Source organism: Sinocyclocheilus anshuiensis, unplaced genomic scaffold (genome assembly GCF_001515605.1).
Source record: "Sinocyclocheilus anshuiensis isolate Anshui unplaced genomic scaffold, SAMN03320099.WGS_v1.1 scaffold1517, whole genome shotgun sequence".
NCBI classification, from domain to species: domain Eukaryota; kingdom Metazoa; phylum Chordata; class Actinopteri; order Cypriniformes; family Cyprinidae; genus Sinocyclocheilus; species Sinocyclocheilus anshuiensis.
The window spans coordinates 228,443-239,053 of NW_015540950.1; the positions used below are offsets into that span (position 1 = coordinate 228,443).

At 34.8% G+C, this 10,611-nt stretch overlaps 1 protein-coding gene across 2 annotated transcripts in view; it reads right to left on the bottom strand.

The window, feature by feature from the left end:
- LOC107689924 (protein TANC2-like) overlaps positions 1-10,235 on the bottom strand; it is a 58,068-nt gene extending 47,833 nt beyond the window's left edge. The window contains exon 1 of one of the 2 annotated variants that reach the window (XM_016488104.1): positions 9,933-10,235. In XM_016488104.1, the coding sequence (XP_016343590.1) occupies positions 9,933-10,044 (112 nt within the window). In that variant the 5' untranslated portion in view covers positions 10,045-10,235. Of the gene's footprint in view, positions 1-9,802; positions 9,879-9,932 lie in introns of those variants that run through there. The other variant, XM_016488105.1, reaches the window with a different exon arrangement.
- Between the last annotated feature and the right edge of the window lie 376 nt (positions 10,236-10,611).

The window sequence follows — 10,611 nt, forward strand, 5'->3', positions numbered from 1 at the left end:
ACAGACAGACAGACAGACAGACAGATAGATAGATAGATAGATAGATAATGATAAACAGATGATAGATATAGATAGACAGACAGACAGACAGATAGATGATGATAGATAGATAGATAGACAGACAGATAGACAGACAGATAGATAGATAGATAGATAGAGAGATAGATAGATAGATAGATAGAGAGATAGATAGATAGATAGATAGAGAGATAGATAGATAGATAGATAGAGAGATAGATAGATAGATAGATAGAGAGATAGATAGATAGATAGATAGAGAGATAGATAGATAGATAGATAGAGAGATAGATAGATAGATAGATAGAGAGATAGATAGATAGATAGATAGAGAGATAGATAGATAGATAGATAGAGAGATAGATAGATAGATAGATAGAGAGATAGATAGATAGATAGATAGAGAGATAGATAGATAGATAGATAGAGAGATAGATAGATAGATAGATAGAGAGATAGATAGATAGATAGATAGAGAGATAGATAGATAGATAGATAGAGAGATAGATAGATAGATAGATAGAGAGATAGATAGATAGATAGATAGAGAGATAGATAGATAGATAGATAGAGAGATAGATAGATAGATAGATAGAGAGATAGATAGATAGATAGATAGAGAGATAGATAGATAGATAGATAGAGAGATAGATAGATAGATAGATAGAGAGATAGATAGATAGATAGATAGAGAGATAGATAGATAGATAGATAGAGAGATAGATAGATAGATAGATAGAGAGATAGATAGATAGATAGATAGAGAGATAGATAGATAGATAGATAGAGAGATAGATAGATAGATAGATAGAGAGATAGATAGATAGATAGATAGAGAGATAGATAGATAGATAGATAGAGAGATAGATAGATAGATAGATAGAGAGATAGATAGATAGATAGATAGAGAGATAGATAGATAGATAGATAGAGAGATAGATAGATAGATAGATAGAGAGATAGATAGATAGATAGATAGAGAGATAGATAGATAGATAGATAGAGAGATAGATAGATAGATAGATAGAGAGATAGATAGATAGATAGATAGAGAGATAGATAGATAGATAGATAGAGAGATAGATAGATAGATAGATAGAGAGATAGATAGATAGATAGATAGAGAGATAGATAGATAGATAGATAGAGAGATAGATAGATAGATAGATAGAGAGATAGATAGATAGATAGATAGAGAGATAGATAGATAGATAGATAGAGAGATAGATAGATAGATAGATAGAGAGATAGATAGATAGATAGATAGAGAGATAGATAGATAGATAGATAGAGAGATAGATAGATAGATAGATAGAGAGATAGATAGATAGATAGATAGAGAGATAGATAGATAGATAGATAGAGAGATAGATAGATAGATAGATAGAGAGATAGATAGATAGATAGATAGAGAGATAGATAGATAGATAGATAGAGAGATAGATAGATAGATAGATAGAGAGATAGATAGATAGATAGATAGATAGATAGATAGATAGACAGACAGACAGACAGATAGATAGATAGATAGATAGATAGGTAGATAGGTAGATAGATCCATGGACACACCATGGTAACTGGGGGAGGAGGACGGGAGCTCCAGCAGGTCCATGTGCACATTCTCCAGATAAACAGTGACACATCCATTTACATCTGAACCTCCATCACGCTCTGATACAGCCGCAAAATGCCCAAATCTTTCACATATAAAACATATTTGTATTCTGTTGCTGATAAAAAGCATACAAACAAAGTTGCAGCAACTGTGTGGCTTCAAAATATAAAGTATGAGTCATTTAGACTCTGAGGTCGGCTTTTCAGGTCCAGTTTTGGAGGTTAACAGAGTGAATGATTGCATGGACATTTTTAAAATATATATATATAAATATATTATGCTTCACAAAAAAAAAAAAAAAATCATAGGGGCAGTGTTTTTGTTACTTGAAATAAAATAAATATGAACTGAAATAAAATAATTTCAGCTAGTTGTCAGGAAAATATTTATCATTTTCATTTAGTTTAACTTGATGTACTAAAATTAATTTAAAAAAAAATTAAAAATAAAAATATACAGACATATAAAATGACAAAAACACAACAAAACTACTAAAAATGTTAATTCAAAAGAACAATATAATACAAAATATTATATTTTATATTTTTCTTCAGCTAATTGCCAAGGCAATATTTGTAGTTTTTCATTCTGTTTAACTGTACGTACTACAACTAAACTAAAACTAAAATAAACATTTAAAAAATATACAGAAATTAAACAAACTTATAAAAATGACAAAAGCGCACAGCAAATTCACTAAAACTTTTACTAAAATAAAAAAGAGGAACATAAAATAATATTTTATATCAGCTAGTTGCAAAGACAATATTTCTCATTTTCAGTCAGTTTACCTTGATGTACTAAAATAAATAAGACTAAAACTAAAATAAAACTGAATAAAAACTATACAAACTTAAAACACACACACACACAACTGGAAAACACAAATGACAAAAACACAACAAAATCACTACAATTTTAGCTCAAATTAAAAAGCAACATAAACATACAAATATAAGTAATAATTAAATAAAAATAAAAATGAATTGATAATATTAATAAAAAGTCCATCACAGTTATGCCAAATGAACACTGATCTCATGTAAATTGAAAACTGTCGAGTGTTTTTAAGGTTTCATGTGTCACGGCTCCTTCAATCAGATATGTATCTTAACTATTTAGAATCTCCTATTAAATATTGTTCAATATTTCAGTGATCTTGAAGCCCATTCACTTAACGCTGATTGACTAATTTGAGCAGGAGATGAAATATTGATGCGAGCGAGGGAAGAGCTCTCCAGCGCCAGCAGCACGCTTTATACGCTTGCGTCAAAACCAGTACAAAACTGGGGCCAAACGCTTCTTTCAAACACTTCAAGACTACTTTTAAGTTTCATTCAAAACCCACTAAAACATACTGCTCAACAATATAAATGAATAAATAAATAAGCACAATTTTTCCCCAAAAAGTCAAATAAAAGTCAGCTTATATCAACTGGTATTCACTTGCATTACTTGAAGACTATTTTTAAGTTCTATTAAAAGCCACTAAAAACTCCTGTAGCGCTCAAATAATGATAATAATAATAAAAATGTACAAACAAATAAATAAAAAGTAACTTAGTAACTGATATCCATTGTCTTTCAGATGTCTGTATGTCAAGGCAAAAACTGTTTTCAAATAATAATATTAAAAAGATACAAATGTATAACTAAACACCACTTTTAGACTATTTTACATTCTATTAAAAGCACGATAAAAACTCCTGTTTAAAGCATAAATCAATCAATTAATCAAATAAATTAATAAACAAAAATAAATAAATAAATAAAAACTAAAACAATATATATATATATAAATAAATAAATACATGAATAAATAAATAAACAAATAAAAAATAAATAAATACATAAATAAATACATGAATGAATGAATGAATGAATGAATGAATAAATAAATAAATAAATAACAGCTGGTATCACTTGTCTTTGAGATGTCTTTCCTTTCAGATGAAGACTTTTTAAACAATCAGACAAACAAATAAATAAATAAATAACGTCACAAATAAATAATGTCAACTTATATTACCTTTTAAAGATTACCGGTACTTTCTTTCCAGGAGAAGACTGTTTCTATTTAAAGCCACTAAAAATTCCTGTTTAATTAAATAATTAAAAATGTAATAATAAATAGAAAATAAACCAGTTCTTTTCAAAAAGGGCACATTATATCAACTGCTATCACTTGTATTGCCTTTTAAGGATGAATGGCGAACTGATAAAATCTTGACTCCTGGAAAATTAGTAGATGCTAATCAGACCGTGGCCAAATATATGAGGACACTCAAACACCAAAGCCATACGTGCCTGTCGCACATTTCATTTCAAACGCATTAGAGCTGGATGCTGTGGGGATTTGTTCTCATTCAGACATTTAAGTAAAATCCCATTCATTTCCTCCACAGGGAACTGATTGTGAATGATAGCATATAAACCTGTTACAAGCTACGAGGTTGTTAATCGATGATGATATATGCTTTTGTTGCAGCTGTCAGTCCAAATGATACTTTTTAAATAATCAGTGGAATTCCTAGTGAAAACTACATTACCCATGACCCCGCAACAAAGTCTCCACCAATCAGAGAATCAAAACATGGAAGTACCGCCCACTCCCCTGCAGATGCTACAACATCAGACTACTTAAATATTGGTATAAACATGCATACTTTGCAATGAATGTAAAATATGTTGTTTCTATACTGTACACACAACCAACAGCTTTGAATCAACAGTTTTATATTTCTCTGTCATTTGTAATTCACAATGCTTGGCATTGTAGGTCTTTCCCTCATTAAAGCTCATGTACCTTTGTTTTTTTGTCTGATTTAAAAAAAAGTTACGAGAAAAAAATTATGAGATGTAAACTCAGTTGCAAGAAAAAAAAATCTGAATTGTGTGATGATAAAAAGCCACAATTATTAATTGTAATTAATACTTTTTAATTTTTTTACTCAGTTGCGGAAACAGGCTTCTATGAGGTAGCTAAACATTGAATGTTTAAAAACTATTTTGTGGTAGAAATTTTAATCAAACAATGATAATATATCAAGTGCTGTATTAAAAAGGTATTCAGCTTCAAATGTTTTGAATTGAAACAGCATTTATAATTTACATGATTCATGTAATGCGTTTCGTAATTGAATGCAGTGAGACAAGAAACTAATATGCCCTTTTTAGCATATATGGCATATGATTAAGAGTGGCTGCATGCATATTTTAAAATAAAAATATCATTTGCAAATAATGTTTAAATGCATTACTTTTAACCCAGTATCACTGGAAACTTCTGTGCACGGTGACATTCGTGCAAAAATATATTACAATGCATATTTCATGACACTTTCAAATTGAAATGTGAACCTGTTTTATTAAGATGTTTGCTGTACGTACAGTGGCAATTTGGAAATTAAATGTCTCTATCACATTTGAAAAGAACAAAGGCAACTTTCTAGAGTCTTTAAGCTCTTCTATTGTGGCTCATGTTTCACAGGACTTGCGCTCGAGCTCTTGTATCGCAGGTTCAATGCTGCACCGGGTGCGCTACTGAGCAAGTTTACTACATCAGAAAAGACAAACATATGGAGCTGCTTATGAGATGCAAACATCAAAAAAAACAAAGTGTTTTGAGGTCATGACACCTCTTGAGTACTGTGCCAGAAGCTGCGTGAAAAGTTGTTGGTGTTTTACTGACACTAGTGTTCATTTCAGCTGGAAGTTGCAGTGAATATGTTTTTGGAGTTTTGCAAGCACGTTTTTCCTATGTTGATAATTTTACAATAAATTATAGTTATTGTACTGTTTTCCTTTTTCTTTATTCCCATTACAGCATCAAAAAAATTGGCCGTTGGGTCACTTCCAAACTTTTTGGATGCATACTCAACGAGTTTTGAGTATGCGTTAGATAAGTGCTTATTTAAATTCAATTATGTGTACGTTGCATATGCTATCATTAAATTACATCAGCACCATGCTCTCTAGATATCCGTACTGGCATCGGCATCAGTCAAATCCATCTACAGTATATAGAACTACATTTGTTATCTATCTGCATACGAAGAGAATCGATGTAAACGCACACGTATGCTGGCCAGTGGAAGCTGAGCTGCGTAGCATGAGTGTTAGCTGTGGGGAAAGATCCAACACACTGTTAATCCCACGGCTCTGTTTTGTAAGCAAATCATTATCGAGACTATTAATGGCACACTGCAGAATTCTCCCTTCCTCCCTCTCTCTCTCTGTCCTTCTCTTGCTCCCACTCAGTCTCTCTTTTCAGTCCATTTCTCCCACCTTCTCCATCTCCATTTCTCTCAGTCTGTTTTCGAGCTGCCTACGGAGCTCCCGACGAGAAAGCTGATCTTAATGATGCTGACTCGCAAGAGATCTTGTTTTAGCCAAATTGTAAGGGAGCAATGAATGTATTCTTCACAGGGAAGCCAATCCCATAATGCACTGCAATGAGCTCTGTGAAAATTGCTATAAAATTGTTATAAACCTATAATTCATTGAATATTAAAGTGGATAAACTCTATTGAAATCAATTGAGTCTCTAATGCAGAGCACTACCTGTGCTGTGTGTGGAGTTGCTGACTATGTAGAGTGATCCAAATTAGCCATTACTTATTCAGAACACTTTATATGATTTGGAACACTATACACACACTACGCTGTCTACATAGAGTGTTCAAATCAAGCAATTATAATTTAGAACACTCTATATGATTTGGAACACTATACACGCACTACGCTGTCTATATAGAGTGTTCAAATCAAGGACTTATAATTTAGAACACTCTATATGATTTGGAACATTCTACATGCACTATGCTGTCTACATAGAGTGTTCAAATCAAGCAATTATAATTTAGAACACTATGCGTGATTTGGAACACAATACATGCACTACACTGTCTACGTAGAGCATTCCAAATCAAGAACTTGCAATTTAGAACACTACACATGATTTGGAACATTATACATGCACTACGCTGTCTACATCGAGTGTTCAAGTCAAGCAATTATAATTTAGAACACTACACATGATTTGGAACACTATACATGCACTATGGTGTCTACATAGAGTGTTCAAGTCAAGCAATTATAATTTAGAACACTACACATGATTTGGAACACTATACATGCACTATGGTGTCTACATAGAGTGTTCAAGTCAAGCAATTATAATTTAGAACACTACACATGATTTGGAACACTATACATGCACTATGGTGTCTACATAGAGTGTTCAAGTCAAGCAATTATAATTTAGAACACTACACTTGATTTGGAACACTATACATGCACTATGCTGTTTATGTGGTGTGTTCTAAATCAGGAACTTATAAATCAGAACACTCTATATGACTTGGAACCAGTTACGTACACCACACTGTCTATGTAGAGCATTCAAAACCTTCTAAATCCACTATGCAGTCTATGTAGATCGTTCCAAATCAGTAACATATTATTTTGAACACTCTATATGATTTGAAACACTACACTTTCTATTCGCTGTTTGTGAAGACTGTTCCACATCAAGCACTCATAATTTAGAGCACTCTACATTCACTATGCTGTCTATGTATACAGGACATTCCAAACCAAGAACTTGTAATTCGGAACACTCTATATGATTTGGAACATTCTACATGCACTATGCGGACTATGTAGAGTGCTCCAAATCATTTAGAACATTCTACATTATTCGGAACATTGTACATGCCCTACACTGTCTATATAGTGTGTTCCAAATAGAGCAATTATAATTTAGAACACTCTGCTTGATTTGTCTTTTCACTGTTTGTGAAGAGTGTTTCACATCAAGCACTTATAATTTAGAGCACTCTACATAGACAGTGTAGGGCATGTATAGTGTTCCAAATCAGGAATGTATCATTTAGAACACTCTACATGATTTAGAACATTCTATATGCACTACGTTTTCTATGTAGAGCATTCCAAATGAATCGCCTGACTGTTAGGATGCTGCCTTAGAAGGAAGCTGTCTATGTAGGCAGCAGGCAGCGAGACAGCTCAGTAGGTTTTGGAAAAGAGCTTCTGTGTTTTTTTTTCGAAAAAAACTCTATTTGAGCTAAACGTGACTGAAAACATTGGATGCCAGCCTCCTACTGATTGTGTTAACACATTGCCTGGGAAACTTCAGCTAAACGACAGCAATGCTGAACATTTTAGACCCAGACATTTTCTATAAAGGTAAAAGAGGGGGCAGAGAAGGAGAGGAGACATTTCGAAATGATTCGCTGTGTGCTGGGAACATAAGAAATCTGAACATTTAGTACTACACGAGTTATGCCACACAGAACAAAAAGTGATGCTGCAAAACACTCACCATCAGAACTAATATTGATCAGAGTGTTAATATAGCTGGAAAAAAAACGTTCTATTCAACCATTAACTCTTAAATTCTCCATTAAACATAAGAAATGCTTAAAATAATAGCAAAGAGTCATAAAGAAATGTGCATTACTTGAAACTACATAAAATCCCATGCTAGACCAACAGATTCTGTGAAATATTGTCCCAACCAGTCAAACACAATTGTTTTAAAAAACAAACTGAACAAGATTGCTGAAATGTTAAGGGTTTGTGAGTTCCCAGCATGCACTGCAGCATGAATAAATGGTGTGCTTATTTTACAGTATTACTGTTTTTCTGTCTTTTTGTTGTTTTGTGATTATTGTTAGTTATTTGTTGTGTTGCGACGTTAAGAGCTCATCTTTTTACATTTGTATGTTCCTGAGGTTTTGTATGTGAAGTGTTGAGGTCTACAACCATCTAAAACTACTCTATATGTCAGATATCTTTACTTTGTAAGGTTAACACAAACACAGCTCACTTCATACATCATGTGGCCTGTAAAACAAAACATATATGATTAGTTTGCTATGTTGCTAACTGTAAAATTGAACAAGAAATCTGTAGTTGCCTTGATTAATGTATTGGCTGAATGAAAATGTTCAAATTCAAACATAAACAAAGAGTGTTACTTTGAACAACAGTTGAGAGAACCTGAACTGAATGCATCATGCAGCATTTAATTTTTAAGTTTCGTCAATTCCTTTTTTGACCTGTGTGCTATTTTCAAAGTCTGACAGCTGTGTGTGAAGATGCTTTTATTGAATATTGGGTCACGCTTTATTTTAAGGTCCAATTAACAAACCATTAACTGTGACTTTTGCTTCAACAAACTCCTAATTTGCTGCTTATTAATAGTTAGTAGTTGTTAAGTTTAGGTACTGGGTAGGATTAGGGATGTAGAATATTGTCCTGCAGAATATGTGCTTTATAAGTACTAATAAACAGCCAATATGTTAATAATAGGCATGCTTATAAGCAACTAGTTAATAGCGTGCATTGGTCCCTTTACTAAAGTGTTACCAAATATTGGTTGCATATGGATGATAATGGAAATTCAGAAGGGTTTTGGGGTCAATTTAACAGTATAAATAAACATTCACTTTAATTGCATGGAAAAGAGCAGCTTGAACCTTCTGCGAAACATCTCCTTTTGTGTTCCACAGCTGGCAGAAAGTTTGATTTTCACTTCAAGTGTTTAAAATGACACGAGGGTGAATAGATGATGACAGAATTTACATTTTGGCTCACTGTCACTTTAAAAATAGGGACTGTCGTCCTAGAGAAACCTGCACATAAGTGTACTTCAAAGGGCACAATGGTGTCTTTCTCGATCACCACTGAACCCTGAGGTCACACCCTGTTTGATCCTGATAAAACTACAAGAATTAAACTTAAACTCTGCCATGACCTTGGAAACTGATAGTATTGCAATAAACATACAAATTTAGCACAGGTGACTCTGTAACATGCAACAGTTGCATTTGGAGCTTCAACATGCACCGGATCGCACCGAATGTTCGTTAATCATCAGCAACAGAGCGGCCTCTTGAGACTTTAGAACCACACGCAAACAAACAAACGCAAACCCAAGCTGCCTGGGTGCAATTCGGCTAACAAATCACGTAGAGGCCCTCGAAACGGTGGACGCCGAGGGGTCAAAGACTCTGAGAACATTGCAGCTCACTCAAGCAGCATCATCAGTTTCAGGATAAACACTCACTCAAACCAGCCTCGTCTAGACAACATCGCATCCTTCAGATTAAAACAATCCAATACGCAGATACATCAACATACCATGCTCCCGCGGCACCCATCCATTTCTTCAGAGAGCAGCGTCTCAGGTAGAGAGCGATTATGTGCGTGCAGAAGGAGAGAGAGTGAGTCTAGGTAAAGAGATGTGTGGAGGGTGGGGTTCGGCTCTCACCATGCTCAACCCAAACCCCGCATTGGGCTGGCAGGCGGGTGTAGATCTGTCCTCCTTCTCCGTCCACAGACACACACAGCCCCTGCGATCCTCTCACCGACGGCCAGCTCATCCACGCGCGTCCGTAGCGGCTCTCTCCAACAGAAGAGCGAGGGTGGGATCGGGAAGGCGGCTCAGTGGAACCGCATCAGGGAAGAAGCATTCCTTGGGTTTGGGTGGATGGGTAAACCTTAAAGCGGAGTCGCTTTCCAGAGGAAGCCTGGCAGCTCGTCTTCCTTCCACGCGGAGAATCCAGAGAGAGAGCGAGAGGGAGAGAGAGAGTGTCTACAGCTACAGTCCATGAATGGTGCAGTGCTGTTGTTGTCATGGTAACCACTGGGGAGGAGGCTGGTGAAGTGGTGAGGGGGAGTGAGAGAGCGAGAGAGAGAGCTGCTCTGCAGAGGGACACTGGAGCGCTGGAATGACAGACTGGAGAAACTGGAGGCTCTGGGTCTGCTGTGACCTCATGTTACCCTTGAAAATGCCATCGAACTGCCTATTCATCTGCTAGTCCATTCATCACATTATCAGTCTATGTTCATCTCACACTTGCCCCTGCTTCTTATTTTATAATCCATTCATTCTTATGAATATGGGGTGACAAATCATTAATGTTAATGTTTGTGCTCATTTTAAACTC